At 44.5% G+C, this 20,327-nt stretch overlaps 1 protein-coding gene and 1 long non-coding RNA gene across 4 annotated transcripts in view; one reads left to right on the plus strand and one right to left on the minus strand.

Annotated features, from left to right (window-relative positions):
* Nucleotides 1–12,154: 12,154 nt before the first annotated feature.
* On the minus strand, nt 12,155–16,713 carry LOC114699405. 2 transcript variants are annotated; one of them, XR_003735522.2, is made up of 2 exons: nt 16,482–16,713; nt 12,155–12,361 (listed from the first exon to the last, which is right to left on the minus strand). It is a non-coding gene; the product is annotated as an uncharacterized LOC114699405 (long non-coding RNA). The 2 variants fall into 2 exon arrangements; XR_003735520.2 differs by having other exon boundaries at nt 16,466–16,713.
* A 73-nt stretch (nt 16,714–16,786) lies between these two features.
* The window catches only part of Sypl1 (synaptophysin like 1), a 31,484-nt gene continuing 27,943 nt past the window's right edge, over nt 16,787–20,327 (plus strand). Inside the window, exons 1-2 of one of the 2 annotated variants that reach the window (XM_028878473.2) lie at nt 16,787–16,885; nt 17,451–17,522. In XM_028878473.2, the coding sequence (XP_028734306.1) occupies nt 16,835–16,885; nt 17,451–17,522 (123 nt within the window). In that variant the 5' untranslated portion in view covers nt 16,787–16,834. Of the gene's footprint in view, nt 16,886–17,352; nt 17,523–20,327 lie in introns of those variants that run through there. The other variant, XM_037210491.1, reaches the window with a different exon arrangement.

A 20,327-nucleotide genomic window follows, 5' to 3' on the forward strand; every position in this document is an offset into this window, starting at 1 on the left:
TGAGCCAGGAGAACAGAACATAAGGAGCACCAACACTCCAAATTTTCTGCATGTTAAGGTCATGGGATCAGCTCAAAGGGAAGAGGGCAACCTAGCATTGGGACTGTCCTCTAACCTGCACATGATTCTGAGGAGGAGTGCTGTGAAGCTGAGCATGGGTAAAAAGGCATTGGACATAAGGAGAGCCCCTTTTGAGAGCTTATCTCTGGCCAGCACCTACCTTCATTTTACCCCTAAGATAGAAAGCCATGTTAAAAACAAGAAAAGAAAATTGCAAGTACTCATCTAAACCTGCAAATCAAAACCTCAACTATATTTCCTTAGCACTACAGCAGTGTGAGATTATTTAGTCCCTGGTAAATGTTCAATCATAAGAACCAAGGGATATTGTGAAGATATACACAGACAGATAAGACAAGCAAATTGGGAAATGGACATAGGCATATTTTTCCTAGCATTAAAGACTGACCCCGGATTTACATATACCAGGCACTCTGCCACTAAAACACATCCTTAGTCAGAAATGAACCCCCCTGCCGTGTGTGTGTGTGTGTGTGTGTGTGTGTGTGTGTGTGTGTGTGTGTGTTATGTTTGTGGTGTATGCTTATATATGCAAACAAACTCAAGTGCACACATGTGGAGGTCAGAAGTTGACATCATCATGTCATCTTTCATCCAACACTCTCCACAATATTTTTTGAGACAATGCTCAAAGGTCACCATTTCAGCTAGACTGGCCACCTGACAAGCTTCCTGGATCCTTCTGCCTCTGTCTACCAGTGCTGGAGTTATAGGTGTGCATCACTTTGCCTGGCCTTCTTCTCAGATCCTTTACCTAAGGAGCCTTCTCCTAGTCCTTGAATGAATATTCTTTATTTTTTTAAAGATTTATTTATTTATTATGTATACAGTGTTCTGTTTGCATGTATCCCTGCAGGCCAGAAGAGGGCACCAGATCTCATTACAGATGGTTGTGAGCCACCATGTGGGTGCTGGGAATTGAACTCAGGAGCTCTGGAAGAACAGCCAGTGTTCTTAACCTCTGAGCCATCTCTCCAGCCTTGAATGAATATTCTCAACTAGTCAGAAAAGAAGAGCAATTCTGAATTAAAGTGAAGCACAGGCTAACAACGTGTCTGGCTGACCTCATCTCCCTTTATGGCACTCTGGACACATAAAAGAATGACCATGTGCCTTAGTTGGTTTCTATTGCTGTGAAGAGACATCTTGGCCATGGCAACCCTTACAAAGGAAAACATTCTGTTGGGGCTGGCTTACAGTCTCAGAGGCTTAGTCCATTATTTCATGGCAGCACGCAGGCAGGCACGGTGCTAGAGAAGGAGCTGAGAGTTCCACATCAGGATCCATAGGCAGCAGAAGCAACTGTGTCACTCAGCATGGTTTGAACATATGAGACCTCAAAGCCAGCCTCCACAGTGACACACTTCCTCCAACAAGGCCACACCTCCTAACAGTGCCACTCCCTATAGTCAAGCATTCAAACTCATGAATCTATGGAACCATACCTATTCAAACCACCATACCATGTGAACAAGTGGCCCAGATAGCAAGTCTTAAGGGAGCAAACACATCTCTGAAACAGATTGGAAACCTGCCATCATGCCTTACATCTAACATATGGAGTAAAGTTACCCTCTTCCTGCTGGGCTAGCTCTGTCCCCACCCAGAATCAACATTTGCTAGGTATTTGAAGAGCTAAGTCAAAAAGCCTGCTTGGAACACCTAGCTTCATTTGGGACATCTTTCATACCAAGAGCAGAGAAAACAGCCTGCTTTTAAGGGAGAAAATTTATCTTTCTCTCCTTTATCCTGGAATGAGGTCAGTGTCCTAGGGCTAGCTACTCTGGGTGAAGAAGAGAAGGTAATGGGATGAAACAACCTTTTCAATGTATCTATTGCTATTTCCATATTCCATATGAATCTTGAGAGAAATTATGGAATTTTCCTGAGTTCACACAGGAATTCAAGCCTGGCTCTGCTGCCCCCACTCCTACTCATAAGGGGTATGTCGTGTCCCCACTGCTGTCCTGGCCTGGATGATATGCTCATAGTGCTGGCTCAGTTGTCTCCACAGCATGAACTAAACCCACCTGGGATCAGCAGTCTTGTTGGGAAAGCCAGGCCTTTCCCCTGGCTGTAGTTGGTAATCAGGAAAAGGCCCAAGACACACAGTGCTAACATCCTCCACCACTTACAGCCTCAGTAGAAATAGACCATAGCTTTGGTTCCTTAACTGCCATTCAAAGGGAGCAGATAAGCACCCAGCAGTGGCTCCTGTGGGACTTTCCCTTCCTATTAGAGAGATAGCCTGACAATTTCCCTTCCCTCCTCTCCCAAGGACTCCCCGGGCTGTCTCATCCTATGTGGTGGGGCAGACGATGCCCCACTTATCAGTCTTCTCTCTCCAATGTTCTCTGTGAAGTAATGCTAAAGCAGCCCTAGACACTGCTTCCTGACTCCCACCTCACCCCACTTTGTAGATGGAAGTTTTCCTGGTCCCACCTAGCTCACAGCTGCTCAGACCCAAATAAACACACAGAGGCTTATATTAATGAAAACTGTTTGGCCTGATGGCTCAGGCTTCTTGCTAACTAGATCTTACACTTAAATTAACCCATAGTTCTTATTTATGTCTAGCCACGTGGCTTGGTACCTTTTCCCAGTTCTGCCTTCATGTCTTGCTTCGCATGGTGGCGGTGGTGGCTGGCAGCGTCTCCTGACTCAGCCTTCTACTTCCCAGAATTCTCTTCTCTGCTTGTCCTGCCTATACTATACTTCCTGCCTGGCTACCAGCCAATCAGCGTTTTATTTATCAGTCAATCAGAGCAACACATTCACAGCACACAGAGCGACACCCTGCACCACTTGCCACTCGCCGTCTCGGCTCTGAGTGGGCATAGTCCCAATGAAGCATCAGCTTCAGTTTCCTCCAGAATGCACGCTATTTACACGTGTAAGATTTTACATCATTGTTCTTAATATTTTCTAAGTGCCTGTGAACCTAGCATACAGAAAAAAACTATATCCTCAATATACCCTTCATTTAGCCATATGGCCCTACATCTTATTTTCTACCCAAGGAAACCATCATCTGGAATTCCTTCACTTTAAAAAATATATAGCATTGCATTTATATGCATTCCTAAAATGTATCCTTTTTATATTCATTGTTTAAAATCTATGTATGAATTTGGGATATTTACTTTTTTCACTTAGTGTTTACTGCTTAATTGCTAAGCACAGCCACACTTGTGAATTAGTGCAATTCATTTATTTTACTGCCATGTAATATTCAGTTGTACAAATGTAGCACAGTGTACCCTTTTTCCTGCTTATGGGCATTTTCTTTGTTTTCAGGTTTTTGTAGCATGGATGGTATAGCTGTAGCCATTCTTTTACATCTCTCCTTGTCACATCTGTCACTCTCTCTTAGGCCCATCCTCCCATTGTTGGATCTCCATTCTCACATCTGTCACTCTCTCTTGGGCCCACCTCTCATTTCTGAGTCACATGTAAATGAATGCTTGGCTTTAGGAGATAATGACTAACTGTTCCCCAAATTGCTTACACAAATCCATGCCTTTTCTATCACACTGAGTGCTCTCTAAAGGCCAATTGCATTGTCCCACTTGTTCTGACAACCGCCAAAATTGAGAACTGTTGGTTGAAAATATGTCACATTTCCTCTGGATGTCTGGACAGGTAGTACTGAGGTTCTCGGGCTGAATCTATGTAGGCCATCTGACTTCCAGAGCTGCACCAGGCCTGAAGGTGCAGGCGGAGGGAACTGGCCCATGCCTTAGAAAAGAACACCATGTGCAACCTGAGTAGTCTCAGGCTTCCAGTTTCTTTTCTTTTCTTTTTATTTTTTTTAAAGATCTATTTCTTTTTATTTTATGTGTATTGTATTGTTGCAAGGTAAGCCCACCAGAGACGACATGGACACTCTTAAAGCCAAGAAGAAAGTCTTTATTGCCAGCTGGCAGCTTCATGGGGAACTTATCCAAATCACACAGCCCTGAGCCTTAAAGCCCTTTTGTCTTTTATGCACAAACACCACAGCCTGGCTGTCACACTTCAGTTAGCAAGAAACAGAACAAAAGAAGCAAAGAAGAAAGGTTGGTAGTACATTTAGGGACTGTCCTGGAACTGTTGACTGGGTTTCTGATGGGTTAGGTTTTGCTCCTGCCTTGTCAGATGCTGGGCCTGTGTGCTGGGTTCTAAGGTCAGAACAGTGCCTCTAACAGGCATCGGTTGTGCTAAGGTCTGAAGGCTTGTTCCAGTAGGAGTGTTTGGTCTGCATACCCTGTGTGTGCAGCACCACATGCATGCCTAGTGGCTGCGGGGGCCAGAAGAGGTCATCAGGTCCCCGGAAGCTAACGATAATGTTGTGGAATATTATTTTAAAATGTGCTACATTTGTTTATGCTGCGGAACATTTGTTTAATGATGCAAAGATGTGTTACATTCTTTTATGTTGCTTTGTTTAACTTTGTAAAGCTGTGCTGCTTTGCCTGCCTAAAACACCTGACTGGTCTAATAAAGGGCTGAACGGCCAACAGCAAGGCAGGAGAGAGAAATAGGCAGGGCTGGCATGCAGAGAAAATTAATAGGAGGAGAAATCTAGGGAAAAGAGAGAAGAGGGAGGGGCGAGAAAAGGAGAAGGAGAGGAGGACACCAAGGGCCAGCCACTCAGCCACCCAGCCATCCACAGAGTAAGAAGGAAAGAAAAATATATAGAATAAAGAAAGGTAAAAAGCCCAGTGGCAAAACATAGTTAAAGAGAAATGGGATAATTTAAGTTAGAAAAGCTGGCTAGAAACAAGCCAAGCTAAGGCCAGACATTCATAAATAAGAATAAGTCTCCATGTATTTATTTGAGAGCTGGGTGGTGGGTCCTCAAAGAAATAAAAAAAAAAAAACAACTACAGTTACAGATGGTTGAATCACCATGTGGGTCCTCTGCAAGAACAACAAGGGGTCTTAACCACTAAGCCATCTCTCTACCTGATTCATACATAAATACATACATATATATGGAAATGTGTATATATATACATACACACACATTTCCCCTGCAGGTGAATTAGACAACTCAGGCTAACATTAGAAAACACAAGAAGGCTTCAGAAAGATGGACAGGCATATACCAATCTTGAAGTTAATCAAAGGTACATCATTTCAAGCCTTCCCCTCCCCCCGCCCCCCAGGATCGGTCTACTATCACTGTAAATGTTCTGAGAAGCTCAGGCTCCCCTGACTAGGACATTCATTCTTTGGTGAGTCACAGACACATTCACCTTTTCCAAAAGCTGGTGCCCTGTCCTCCAAACAAAGCTCTCTTACAATGGATAAAAGTGTCTGTGGAGAGCCTTTCCTCACTCAGCCCTTATCCTTTCCAGTACTGCTGACCTCTACTTGGCTTCATCTCCAAGTTGGCTCCTCTTATAAGCAGCAAGATTGCTTCTAGCTGTTTCAGACCTCTAGAGATTGACCATGAGCCCACAGAAAAGGGTACTTTTCTGAAGAGCTAATAAAACTCCAAATATTTCTGTCAGCTCAACTCATTTACATAACCTTCCATAAACCAGTGTTCCTAGTGGGACAAAATATGCAGATGAACTGAGCATACCACATATTCAAGCCTAAGTCAGATCACACAAGTAGGAATACTTTGGGATGTGAGGAGAAGGGAATATATTGCCCTCAAAGGGATGCTGGGCAGACATAAAACTGTGCTACTAAGAGACCGGAGAACACAGTCTTATCTTCCTTTATTTCTCTTTTCGCTAGCAGGTATAAGCCAAAACATATTTTATACTGATTTTCAGTATTCTATTTCTAGTATAAATATCATTTTAATAGATACAAGTCACACCAAGTGTGGTATCATTTGCTTGCAATCCTAGCACTAGGGAAATAAAGCAAGATCCTGAGTTCAAGGCCAGCCTGGACTATATAAGGAGGCCAATACTCAATAAATGGACCTCAAATCCAATAAAACAAACAAAAACTGTTATCTATCTGACTTCATCTTGTAAGGCTTAGTAATTACATGCTTTCATAAAAGGATGTTTGGGGCAGTGTTTTCAGCCTATCACAGTACATATGCACTATTCCTTAACACCAAATAGCATCACATCTTAAGGGCATAATTTACAGTTTTGTGTACTGGCTTCCCACACTTTAGCCATCCTGGCAAGAGAGGAGTATTTTAAAGAGAGACATTATGCTATCAAAACTTCAAATAATTCAAATTTCCCCAGGAAACTTGTAGTAGGCTGAAGCTATTGTACCAGCCAGAGGACAAACTTGCCTCCCCATGTAAGCCTTTTATGTAGTTCTGACAACATATGAGATGCCATTAGGATAGACACAATCAGGGATGGGTTAGTAATGGGAGGAGCCACACCTTGACCAGGACCACTTAGTTCCCCATACCTCTTGCCCTTATTTACATCTAAACCTTCGGTCAAGAGTCTGAGGATCAACTAGATGTTGGATGTGTCAGAGAACCTCTTTCTTTGTTCCTCTTTTCAGTGTGGCCACATTAAAGAATCCCCTTTCTCTATTTTCCGAATTACTTGTCTTTTTAGATAGCATATTGGAGACAACTGGTGGCCGAGTCTCCAGAGCCCAGGCTTTAACCCTAGAAGCTCAGATAATAGCACTTCACTCTTAGCTTGGGAGCCATTTTGGACTTCCCCCTCTCTTGAGTTATTGATCAACAGCTGATGAAGCTTTCCAATTCGTTTTCTTGTTAATTTTTTTTCCCAGGGCCTGGTCATATTCCTTCTGCCTCTCCCTCCTTGTCACTAGCTGCTCCATAACCGACTACTTTTCTTTCTTTTACCTAGAGTTCTTGATGCTGAAATATTGGAAAATGTAGCAGAAGCATAGGCATGGTGCTAGGTCGAGAATGACAAACGGAAGTTAGGTCTCAAAAATCAAACCACACAGGCAGCTCCATGTGGAGGACGTAGAGTCCGTAGAATTTCAAAGGGCCTGAAAAGTCACAGGATTATTCCTAAGAACCTCCCACGTCATAGCATTGGATCATATACATTGTGAAGACTGCAGCCCTCATTAATTCAACTGTTTTACCACAGATTTGTTGAGGATGATCAAATTATAGATCAGGAAACAGTGTTTTCTATTCTCCCTTGTGGTCATCACTACTTGACAATGTTTTCGTTGTTTTTATTATTATTGGCCCACTTCTTCCTTTTGGATGTAAACTCTTGGAGAGCAAGGATGATGTTGTGTTTCTCCTTGTACAATCAGGGCTTGTGGCGCCTGATGTGCATGAATGGTTGTAAAGACTGCAAAGCAGGTCTGGGGCACCCGGTCTCTTCACAGACGGCCGGCAACCACTCTCACTGCCTGTGCTAAGTTTGCCTTAGTTTTGCTGCTTTCCTTCCTCAGCACCGAACAAACTCTACCAAGTTCCTAGGAATTCAGCAGCTCTCATGTCGTTTCATGGCAGCCCAAAGCTTCGCCCCGTAGTTAAACCTACCTTCCTTGGATTGTGTCCCAGACTCTAAGATTCTACCTCAGACTCTTTGTTCACTCACATGAAAACTTCCATTAGTCTCGCTGCCAAAAAAAAACCCAACCAACCAAACAAACAAACAAACAAAAAAACATATGGTTTCCTGTCATACTGTAATAGACCATTTAATGTAATAAACCTCCAAGGTGTTTGTATTTTAAAACATGGGACTGTTAGCCTATGATGGCATTTCAGGGTTTAAGTGACAATACAGTACAATAGATAGATAATAAATGGATGTATGAAGGAAGGGAGAGAGACAGTGAGGAGAGAGATGGTGACAGAGACAGACAGACAGACACACACACACACACAGAGAGAGAGAGAGAGAGAGAGAGAGAGAGAGAGAGAGAGAGAGAGAGAGAGAGAGAGAGAGAGAATTGCCACAGATGGGTGGTGGGGTGCTCCAACCTTTCCTTATTCTTCCAGGCTTCATCATAAAGATGCTCACCTGCTCTGATCATAAAGTTAAGGTCATGTTAGAAGACTGAAAACAACAGTGAAGAGAAACAAGAACCCAGAGAAGTTTAAATACAAAGAATGAAAACCCTGCTTTCTATCCAAGGGAAAATAATACAAACCAAACAAACTGCTTAAAAAACTGAAGACCAATTCACTTAGCTTATAAGAAAATTACAAATGATTATTACTTTAAAGGTAGACTGTGGGGAGGCTGCCAAGTGTGGTTTCAAACGCTGTAATCAGAGCACTCAGGAAACTAAAACAAGAAGACTGTGAGTTTAAGGCCAGGCTAGGCCACACTGGAACCCTGCCTCAAAATTGTAGAGCACATGATTAGCATGGAGATGCCCTGGGCTATACCTTAAACACCACACAAAAAAGCAAAAGGTTGAAGTGTAAAAGACGCACAGCTACAAACACAACAACTGATCAGAGCAGGTTACCCTGAGGGTTCCTTTAAATGGCCATCTCCTCAAGCACATTCATAGTTAAATCTAATTGATTTATAATTAGTTTTCTAGAAACCCAGCTAGTATGTGGAGTATTTTCTTCGGCTGCCTAAAGCAATTACATACAAACTTCCATTGTATTCTGTCATTGGTATTTGTATTTTCCTGGCAAGTTTCCACATTGTCATTTCTGTATGTCCCCTCTTCACATGTTCCAAGAGGATTCTGCTGCTGCTGCTGCTATTATAGACATCTGTGGCTGAAGAAGCCAACATGGAAAGTGATCACTTTTGGTGGTCTATTCTTAGTAAATGCTGTGATACCATTCTGAAGATCATGGTGATTCTAATACAAATTCTACAGAGTCAGAATCAGGAGGGCAGGCTATTCTCCAGTCCCATCTGCAGACACAGAAGTCGGGATCCTAAGGCTATTCTGTCCCACAGGCCTAAAACAAAGGACTTTGTCCACCCAATTCACTGTCCTGGAAAGCTATTACACTCCGTGTTCTCCCTGACAGGAACCCGGTTCTCTGTGGAATGGCAAACAGGAGAAGCAAACCATTCTTAAAAACTGGTTCATGCTGCTTCTCACCTAATTTCAGAGAAAGCCTTCCATATAGTGCAATATTAAACTTTAAAACTCTGTTGAAGCCTTCAGGGGCGATACTGTCTAAAGAGAATAAAATGTGGAAGTCCTCTAGTAATGATTTCTCAGATAAGTTGCTTCAAACTGGTTTCTACACTCTTCATACTGTTGCATCTTACCAGTGCAGGCAGCCTGCTGAGCTCACTGCCCTGAAGAATGACTCTGGGAGCAGCCTAGACATTTGTCTTCATTCTCTGGTCCTGATTTATTATCAGAAATATTCAATCGGTGTTAATTGATATATGCAAAATTGGTGGGAAACAAATACCCTCATTACATAGACAATGTAAGCCAAAGAAAATTAAATAGTAATGTTCTGGGAAAGCCTGCACAAGTGACAAATCCAGTCAGGACCCAATGGTTTATGCATTTCAACCTCATGCTTTTGGTGTGTGTAATATCATGCTGCTGCTGCTAACTTGGCTGTCTGCTCTTGGCCATTCTTACCACATGGGGCCTGAGAGCTCTTTACCAACAGATTTAGAACACTCTAGTTACTGTGCACATACCAACTAAGGATCTTTCCCTTTCATGTTCTATACTCCTGTCCCAGTGATCTTCTAAACTAAGAGCTCCCCATGTTACCCAGCATTGTTAGAACCTAACCTTCTGTCGAGTTAACACTGCAGACATGTACACTGGTGTGTACGGCTAGTCCTCTAACAATGTTCCCTATCCCCGCCTGCCACACATGGACGACTCTGACCCTGTATAAGATGTTCCTCTTTTAATCACTATGCTCTATCATGGCCTCCTACCTAGGGAAGCCCTGCACATCTCTGATAAGTCTTTAGTGCCAGTCACTTCTTGTGTGAATCCTTTTCTAAGATTCTTTCTTCCCTTTGAGCCTTGGTTTCCAGATCATCAAGACATGAATCATAATTCTTATCCTTTTTTTTTAACTCAAGTGTCACATGAAACATGACTAAAAGTTCTCCAAAATGTGTAAAATAATACTATACAAAAGTCAACTTTTATTTATACAATAAACCCTTTCTCTTTAGAAACTTTAATATTTGTGATTATAAAATTAGCACCTACAAATTAGAACAGTCCTCCTACTTATTCATTGTTTCAGTATAATCCCAGCTTGAAACGTGCTGAGAACTAAGCTCAATTCCAACACAAACAGAAGGGATAGAACTGGATCCACACAGAAACGATCAGAATGACTTTGCTTGTGTGATGTTCAGTCATGGAATTTTATTTTCTTTGCTTTCTAAAATTCTAGTCTCAAGTTTTATATTTCTCTCATCAAAAGAAGAGTCTTCTTTATAACTCCCTCTGCCTAATAAAGTATAATCCCTCTGCCTAATAAAGTATAATCTCCTCACATAGCTTTTTGTTTTAACACTAAGTCTTTGTTGCTTTTTGGCTATCCAATTTGCACATTGATACACCTACTCTTTCTGGGACACAGTGACAGTAAGAGGCTACATTTGCTCAGTTCTTTTGCAGTACCAGGAACTCCTTTATCATCATCATCATCATCATCATCGTATTTATTTATTTGGGGAGGGGCTCAAGTGCCACGGTCCTGTGGAGGTCAGAAGACAGCCTCTGGGAGCTGTTTTCTTCTTCTAGCACTTGGTTCCAGAGCTCTAACTCAGGCTATCTGGCTGTCACTGAGCCATCCCACCAGCAACCCTCTCACACACTCCTTTAACTGACCTCTGATTATGAAATTCAAACCTTACTACAACTCTCACTTCCTTTCTGTCAAGTAGGAATGAGGCCATGAAAGCCTCTAAGCTCCCACTGACAGGCATGACAGACAGAGTTTAGCTTAACCACTCAATTGCACCACTGTTCTAGAGGACTGAAGAAACTTAAAGGACTCACCAGAGGCCCACAATTAGACTAAAGATTGGGGGAGGGGCAGAAAGGGGCAAGGCTGTGCGAGCATATGTCAAAATGGAGAAACAGATCATAAACACAATATTGGAACCAGAAACAGAGGTCCAAGAAGGGTCGGTGCTGGGAAGCGAAGGCAGGAAGATCGGCAGTTCAAGGCCAACCTAGACTACTCAGCAAGTTAAAGTCCGTTAGCTGATGGCTACCGGGGGTGAAGGTAATCTGCCATGCACTGCATTCTTCCCGTGCACTTCCCGTGTTGTTTTCTTTGCAACAGAATGGAAAATAATTTTGTCTTACACACTTCCCTACACTACTGAACATACCTTTAAAAAAAATCTCCTAAGATTAAATGTAGTTTCCTGGGTTGATCAGAGCAGTAAAAGAACATTAGTGGACTACTGATGGGGTTTAATAGAAATTTAATAGAAATTATAGTTTATAATTATAGTTTAATTATAGTTTAATTATAGTTTATTTATAGTTTATAATTATAGTTTATAATTATAGTTTATAGAAATTATAGTTTAGTCAACAATAATATATCAATATTAAATTTATTTTTAATTAATTTTTTCCTGAGACAGAATCTCCTGTAGTACAGGCTGACACTGAACTCCTAATCTTCCTATCTCCATCTCCCAAGTATTTGGAGTGCAGGTGTGCCACCATGCTCAGCTAATTAAAAACACTTTTTTGACAAATGTATGGTGGTTATAGAAAGTGTTAACATTAGAGAAAACTGGTTAAAAAGTATATAGAACTGTATTTTGAAACTTTTCTGTATGCCAACTATTACTTTAAAATGGAAAGTTTATGGAGCTGGAGAAATGGCTCTGTGGTAAGAGCACTTAGTGCTCTTGCAGGGGGCCTGGGCTGGGCTCCCAGCTTCCACATGTAAGTTCACCACCATCTGTAACTCCAGTTCCAAGGGATCTGACACCCTCTTCTGACCTGCATGGTCACCAAGCATTCATCCAGGCAAAACACTCACACAAACAAAATCAAACAAAATAAATCTAAAAGAAATATTAAATTTTACAAATTAAAATGTAAATTTAAAATTGCAAGTTTATTTTAAAAAGGCTTTAATTTAATTATTTTGAGATTTACCAAGTTGCCTCAGTTAGGGTTTGTATTGCTGGGAGAACACACCATGACCAAAATCAACTATGAGAGGAAAAGGTTTATTTCACTTACAGTTCTACAGTATAGTTTATCATTAGAGGAAGTCAGGACAGGATGTCAAATGGCAGAAACCTGGAGGCAGGAGCTGATGTAGCGGCCATGGAGGAGTGCTGCTTATCCTGGCCTGCTCATGGCTTGCTCTGCTTGCTTTCTTACAGTACCCAGGACTGCCAGCCCTGGGATGGCACTGCCAATAGGAAGCACAATCAAGAAAACAGAAATCAGGAATAGTGGAGCACATCTTTAATCCCAGAACTCGGGAGGCAGAGGCAGGAGGATCTCTGTAAGTGTGAGGCAGCCTGGGCTACATATCCTGAGTTCCAGGAGACCCTGTCTCATTCTTCATCCCAAGCCCCCAAAAAGAAAAGAAAATACACCATAGGCTTGTTCTTAGGCCAATCTAGCTTCTTAACTGAGGTTTCTTTTCCAAATGACTCCAGCTTGTGTCAAGCTGACATAAAACTATCCAAGCTGACATAAAACAATTAAATGCATGCAGTTATTTTTCTAAAATTATTGTGGAATCCACTAAAGGAAAAAGTATTTGTATACATAAACAAAACTCGGGTGGGTTTTGAACTTGATGTTAATGCATTCAAAGCTGCTGTGGAACAATCCTTTTCTACACTATGAATATGTCTTACTCTTCATTGGTCAATAAAAAGCTGACAGGCTGGTAGCTGGGCAGGAAGGTAAGCAGGAAAGCCAAACTGAGAATGATGGGAAGAAGGAGGACAGAGTCAGGAGACACCAGCCAGCCAGCCACTGAGGAAGCAGGACATGTAAAAAAAAAAAAAAAGAAAAAAGAAAAGAAAAAGAAAAAGAGGGAATAAGCCACGAGCCACGTGGCAATACATAGATTAATAGAAATGGGTTAATTTAAATGTAAGAGTTAACTAGTAAGAAGCCTGAGCTATCGGCCGAGCATTTGTAATTAATATAATCCTGAGTGATTATTTGGAACTGGGAGGTTGGGACAGGGAAACATCCATTTACATAAAATACTTTTTTAGGAAAAAAAGTATTAGTTGGGAATTAATTACAAAGATTCATTTTGCCAGTAAGGTACCAGAAATTCTGTATACCCATCAAGAAAAACAAAAGTATATTCTAGCTACCCAATGATACAATTTCCGTCTAAATGTACCATCCTTTCCGGCCTCTGAACACCTCTAAATCCCAGTGTCACCATCTAGCAAATGTTTTGTAAACAGCGTAGAGAAAGCAAAACAGTGACAAGGTATTTAGCATCTATATAGATCTATGACACTACTTTAGAGGGGGGAATTCGGCATTACAAGCATTATTTCTATAACTGCCCTCTTAAAGGAGAACTGGGCCAGTAGTTAAGAGTTCTTACTGCTCATGCGAGAGACCTAGGTTTGGTTCTTAGAACCCATATGGCAGCTCACAGCCATCTGTATCCTCAGTTCCAAGGGATCTAACTTTTGACACCCTCTTCTGGTTTCCACCGGATCATGAGCTCATGTGGTACACATACATATACAATGCAGGCTCATATAATACAAATACATAAGAGAAATAAATCTCTTTTAAAAATTAAATGAAGAGGAATGCGCTGTGCACAGCGTTCCTGGCCTTCCCTCTGGTCTGAGGAAATGCAGTTGCAGCCAGTGTCGTCACCAGCGTCTGCAGCAGTCCTCCCGGACTCTGAACAGTGAGGTTCTCAGCAAAATGCTTTGCTTACCACTTCTGCTGTGGGAGCGTTCAAAGACTCCTACAGCTACCTTTTTAACCACTCAGTTATCACTGTCAACTCTGTCCCAGGCAGCAAGCAGTACCAGGCCATATGTGACTGGAGGCTTATGCTTCATTGTGGTTCTGTTCAGTGAGATCCTGTAAATGAATCCTGACAAGTGATCTGGCGGTTCTGCCCACCCTATGTGGTCTCTATATTTAAAAACTAATGGCATAGGACCAATAAAGGGACCTTCTTAAAATTCAAGGATTACATTCTAGCATTATAGATCTCCTAAGAAGCCGTAATAAGATCTTCCTCTGGTGGGTTTGAATAAGCAGGAGAGAAAGGAGACAAAAGTAGGAGAGAGGAAATATAATTACAGCTCACAAGTTGATTAAGGCCCAGCAGATCTTAATTCCTGAGACTATAGTAAGCGGAAAAAACAAACAATTGCAACAAAAAAACAAAAACAAACAACAACAAAAAAAACCCAGAGAAGTGCAAAAAACTGACTTTACTAGTTTATGCAATAAATTAATAAAAAAATAGCCAGGGCTGGTGGTGCACACCTTTAATCCCAGCACTTAGGAGGCAGAGGCAGGTGGACCTCTGCATTCAAGGCCAGCCAGAGCAAAAACATAGTGAGATCCTGTCTCAAAAGCAAGTAAGAAACAGGGTCTGTCTATATAACCCAGGCTAGACTGGACTCAAATGATCATCCTTCCTAAACCTGAAGAGCTGGGACTAAGACAGATATAGGAACCACTAAAATGCTTATACAAATACATTCATTAAGTTTATATTTTAAAATATTCCTTCCCATGTTCATTCTCCTATAAATGAACATAGACACTGAGAATGGAGCCCTTTGGCTCCCTTCATCAGAACAAGTGTCTGTTTTATAACCAGCAGAGCTACTCTCATGCCAGCACAGGCCATCTTGAACATGGACAAAGTATGCAAAGATTGCAGCTGATTGCTCTGGTTCTTGGAGGCACACAGCAGGGCTGTTTGAAACAGCTGATATCAGATTTTTTGCTACCTCAAGCCTCAGTGAACTCTAGATGGTCCTGCAATCATCCCTACCAGACAGGGAGAAATTCCTCGGGGGTCTAGAGAAGAGCCCACTTGACTGGTACTAAGAGACAAACCTGTGACTGGCCCAAAGTGATGGGTATGCTTTATTTAAAACAAGCACTTGTGGTTGGTCCAAACTGGCTGGACTGGAGGACACAGTCCTCGGGCTGCATAAGAAGGATGTTCAGGCTCACTCGGTTAGCTGAGTCAGAGCTACTGCAGTGTGTTAACTCCTCTCTCAAGTGGCCCTGACCTTCCAGAGGTGCAGGGTAAGGTGGTGACACAGAGACAGAAGCAGTGGCTGCATGACGACCCCAGCAGCAGCAGCAGCAGCAGCAGCAGCAGCAGCAGCAGCAGCAGCAGCAGGCACCCTGTGTCTACCTACGGTGGCAGAGGTGTAGCAGTCCAGGTGACTGAGTCACTGAAGGGGTTAATAGCCAGCTACGTGAGAGCCTGAGCAGCTGAGACGTTCAAGTTCAAGACACATCAGGCAGGAAGAAGAAAGGCTGAGGGGGTAGAAAAAGAAAAGGCGGAGGGCCAAGAGCAAAGGATAAAATGTTGTAAGGGCCAGAGAAGAGAAAGGGCAGGCCCTGGTCACCACAAGAGTTCCAGAGACCTGTGAAGCCTTCAGGGCCCAAGGTCTCACGCTGGGCCAAGAGCGGCCAAGGGCTGAGAAACTCAGCGTCCTAGACTTAACACCACTACTACAGGGTAAGCTGAGGACTGAGCACTAGAGGGTGCCAGCTCCTGCTTGGGTACAGCCACCAGTCACTGCTGCCTAAGGCCAGGAAAGGAAAGCTGCACCTCACCAGCCGCCTGCTCCCTGCCTGCTCACAATTCCTATCCGCGTCTGCACTCAGACGCACCTCAGCCCGCTGGCTGGTGACAGGACTAACGAACCACGGGTACGGGTACAAATTATCCTGAACCTCTCAGCACTGTGAAGGTGCAAGGTGTGCGCCCTTCCATTCTGTTAGCATCTATCTGATTTTGAAATTACGTTGAGTCTACTTTGGATATTTGTTATTTGAAGCAAAAGCTAAATAATCCACTCCTGGGTGCCTATCCAGCAGGCCTCGGCAGAAAAGACTTTTAAAAAGGCTCGAGGAGTGGAATTCACCGAAATAAGAGGGAGGGAGGAGGAAGTGTTAGCTTGGTAGCAAATGCCCACGAGTCGAGTTCAATTCTGATGGAATAATTCAAGGACATTTAGTAAATACACGTACGTACGTGGAAGCCGGTCCTGGGGGGCTCTCGTCTTACCATGCATGAAAACAGGCCACTATTCCAGCTCTCCAAAACTCAGGGGACTGAGGAAGCCAGACATTCATGTAAATCATGAAAGAAGAGTTACCTTTACAAAAGCAAACAAAACCTGCCCCCAGTGCGGGCCTCGCCAGACTGGGATAGGAGACGGGTTGCCCCGTGGTACCTGCCGAGCCATGCCTTCTCCTACTCTGGCTCCAACAACTTTTAAAAGCAATGCCCGCAGAAATGTTTGGTGAATCATACTTTCAAGTGCCCTTACACAGGCAGGTTCGCCAGACATCTGCTGTTTCGCAATAACTCATTTTCGGGGCCCTTCTCACGAGCTTTGACGCGAGGCGTTATCTGCGTTCACACTTCATTAATGGGTCCCAAAGCCGAGAGCACCGAGAAGGCACTGAGACAGGAGGGCGTTGCCGGGGCGGGTCGCGACAGCCACAAAAGGGCATAGCAACGAGAACGCCGGGGCCGCGGCCCGCGCTGCGCAGGCGCAGGAACCCCACCGCACCCCCCGCGCGCCGGCGAAGGCCGGAAGGGAGTCTGGGGCCTAGGGAGCGCGTGCGCGGTGGAGAAAGCGCCAGGGCCTGGGCTTCAGGGCCGGGGCGCGGCGCACGCATGGCTTCCAATGCTTACTTAGTGCGCCAGCGGTTCAGCCGGCTGAGTCAGGTGCGGCCGGGGGAGGAGCCAGCCCTTCCTTCGAGCCGCCCCTCGGCCTCGCTTTCCCGGCTCGCCCGCTCGGCTCCTCAGTGACGCTCAACCGCCACCGCCCCGCCCCTCTGCGGGCTGGCCGCGCCCCCGGCCCCGCCCCGGAGCCCCGGCCCCGCCCCGCCTTCCCGTCTTGGCCACCGAGCTGCTCCTCCGCCCCGCCCCTCTGCGGGCCGGCCCCGCCCCGGCCCCGCCCCGGAGCCCCGGCCCCGCCCCGCCTTCCCGTCCTGGCCGCCGAGCTGCTCCGGTAGCGCTGCCTCCCTCCTCCGCCCCGCCCCTCTGCAGGCCGGCCCCGCCCTCGCCCCGCCCCGGAGCCCCCGCCCCGCCTTCCCGTCCTGGCCGCCGAGCTGCTCCGGTAGCGCTGCCTCCCTCCTCCGCCCCGCCCCTCTGCGGGCCGGCCCCGCCCCCGGCCCCGCCCCGGAGCCCCGGCCCCGCCCCGCCTTCCCGTCCTGGCCGCCGAGCTGCTCCGGTAGCGCTGCCTCCCTCCTCCGCCCCGCGTCCTGACTCTCTTCCCTCCTTCCCTCAGAGGATGTCCGCCTTCCAGATCAACCTCAGCCCGCTCAAGGAGCCGCTCGGCTTCATCAAGGTCCTGGAGTGGGTGAGTGCAGCGGGCGACGCGGACCCCGCCCGGCCCAGCGCGGGGCGCCCGCGGGAGGCGGGGACCCGGCCGGACAGAGCCCCGCGCTGGAAGGCCGCGGGGCGCAGATGGCGGCCGCCGTCGAGTCGCCGGTGCGCGTGGCGCGGCCCGGCCGCCCCTGGCCGCGGAGGCGTGGGAGCGGCTCGCTTTCCTCCCGGGCTCCTCCGGCAGCCGCAGAGGAAGCCAGGACTTCCTGCTGCGGTTCAACCGAAACCGAGCGTCCCGAGGCCGGCGCCCCCCGCGGGCGAGGCCGGCGCCCTCCGCGGGCGAGGCGGGCCCTGCCAGGCTGGGTTAAAAATAGTGTGGTCCGGGACGGACGCGGAGGCCAGGGCCTGGCCCCGAGCGCGCCCCGCTGCTCGGCCTGTTTAGTACCCCGCCAGCCGTGGACGTCGAGGTGGTTTTTACTTACTTCTGGCAACATCCTGCTTGGAAAGCCAGCCTTCAGCCCTTCTCCGGCAAACAATCATTAACATCAAAGGAGACTTACCAGTTCGACCTTGGTACTTGAAGTTAGTTCACCCAGCACTGCGATTTTCCTTCACTGCGCGGCCCACTGTAGTTCGGTGCCGGTGTTAGCAATGTTAACTTTGAGCGCTTGGCATGTGTTTGCCCAGTGTGCAGCCAGGTTGTTTTTATGGCCAGTACCGTTTAACTCCTTCACAATTCGTTTTGACGATGGAAAATTAAGAACTTCGCAGTGTCCTACATGTGTTTTAAAACAACTTCACGTTTTCCGATGATACTCTTAATTTTTTTATATTTACACTGTATGCCTCCAGTTTTATGAAAATGCCGGTTTCTTGCAACTGGCAAAAGACACTTGACTTAGTACAAACCTAAGTTTATAAGAAAGCGAATATTTTAATTCCAGAAGCAAAAATTATAGGAGAGAAATCAAAGAAATGTAAAGATCAAGAAAAAAACCTTACATTTAGTGTCATTGAAGGTTACAATTCAGTTTAATAATTTAGATTTTTCAGTTAAATGAAGAGGCAGTTTATAACTTTTTCTTGAATATTTTAAAATAGGGGTGATTTTTTTTTTGTATTTTGAAATTATCTAAGTTTCTTAAGGAGATGCTGTTTTCAGTTTGAAGGCTTTTTATTACACAGCCAGTAATTTTGTAGTAAGACTACATTGTGTTAATGGTGTGGTGAATATTTACCCAACAAATATTTGAGTAGGTGTATTCCAGCACTGTGCTAAGCACCGGCAAAACAGACACGAATAAATGATCTTTTTTCTCATGATCATTCAGGGATGGAGTGGTGTATATAAAGACGCCATATGGTAAATTCTGTACTAAAGCTACTGGTTTAGTGTAGTAAATGAAACAGGAAGGGATCTTAGGGAGGACTTATAGATGGAAGAACATTTGAAGGATGAATACTCACTCATCGGGTGGTGGATACGGATTGGCTTTCTAGGCAAGAGGATCTTATGTTCAGTGGGAGGAAAAGTTGAAGCAGCATAGCATTGTGTAAGTACACTCGGTTGGAACCTGGACATATTGGGCAAAAGTACAGCGCTAGATGATTATAACAAGTAGATTTCGAAGCCCTTGCTCCTTCTGAGGTTAGGCTTGAAAAACTGGCCCTTTGTGTACAAAATATCAATTTAGGTTGTATATTGGATAGTGTCCAGTTAAGCTCAGACTTCAGGTGAATCATTGTTTATTTGTAAACAATGTACAAATGGCCAGACATGGAGGGAGACCTGCTGCTTTAGAAATTATGTGTGCCTAAAATCAGTTGTTGTGAGGATGGAGATGTCTAGAAGTTAAAATATATATAGAAGTAGCATTCTTGTGATGACTAGCATATTTCTGGCTTGAGTTGAGAGAAAAATATTTGGATGGTTAATAAGGATATATTGTTAGTGATCTCTTCACATTATGTAAGTTGGCAGTGTCCTATATTTACAGGGGGACATACAGACCTAGCTGTTGAGAATACAGGTCAGCAAAGAAGAAAGGAATGGTTAGGAAGGTGGAGAGAAACATCTAGACATCACTGTTAGAATTTCCAGTAAAGAATGCTCAGTAATGTCAGATGCCGTGGATCCAAAGCATGTCCTTATTTTTGTAATCAGGAGACTCTTGATGGCATTAGCAAGAACAGTCTCAGTAAAATCAGAAACCACATTAATGTAGGCTGAGTGGGGTGGTTGTCTGATGAGGTAATGAAAGTTGACCAGTATTTGGGGATACGGAGAGAATTGGTGGTATTAGAAAAGTAAAAACTAGTTCCTGTTACAACTCATTTGTTTAAATAATTTGATAAGCAAAAAAAAAAAAAAAAAAAATCTTTTGTGTTTTCTACTTTCCTTAAACTATTAAGATTCAGGGCTCAGGTTTAATTTTATTGCTTCATCAAACACTTTTTTATTTTGGCTTTTTGAGACAGAGTTTCTCTGTGTAGCCCTGGCTGTCCTGGAACTCACTCTGTAGACCAGGCTGGCCTCAAACTCAGATTTGCCTGCATCTGCCTTCTGAGTGCTGGGATTAAAGGCATGGGCCACCACTGCCTAACCATCAAAAATTCTTAAGTATTTTTCCCCCCAAGCTGCTGGTACTGCTGATTTTTACTAAAGCCCAGCAGTTTTACCCATCAATCCATTTGCTCAGTCAGTGCAAGTGTCAGTGTTCTAGAATTAATAATATCTTAGTGTTATTACGAAAATAATTTTGACCTTTGTAGGTTCCTGGAAGAGTCTTGGGAACTCTCAGGGGTCTGCAGGCTGAGATTAATTAATGTTTTACTGTAA

This window comes from Peromyscus leucopus, chromosome 14 (assembly GCF_004664715.2).
Source record: "Peromyscus leucopus breed LL Stock chromosome 14, UCI_PerLeu_2.1, whole genome shotgun sequence".
In the NCBI taxonomy this organism is placed as follows: Eukaryota; Metazoa; Chordata; class Mammalia; order Rodentia; family Cricetidae; genus Peromyscus; species Peromyscus leucopus.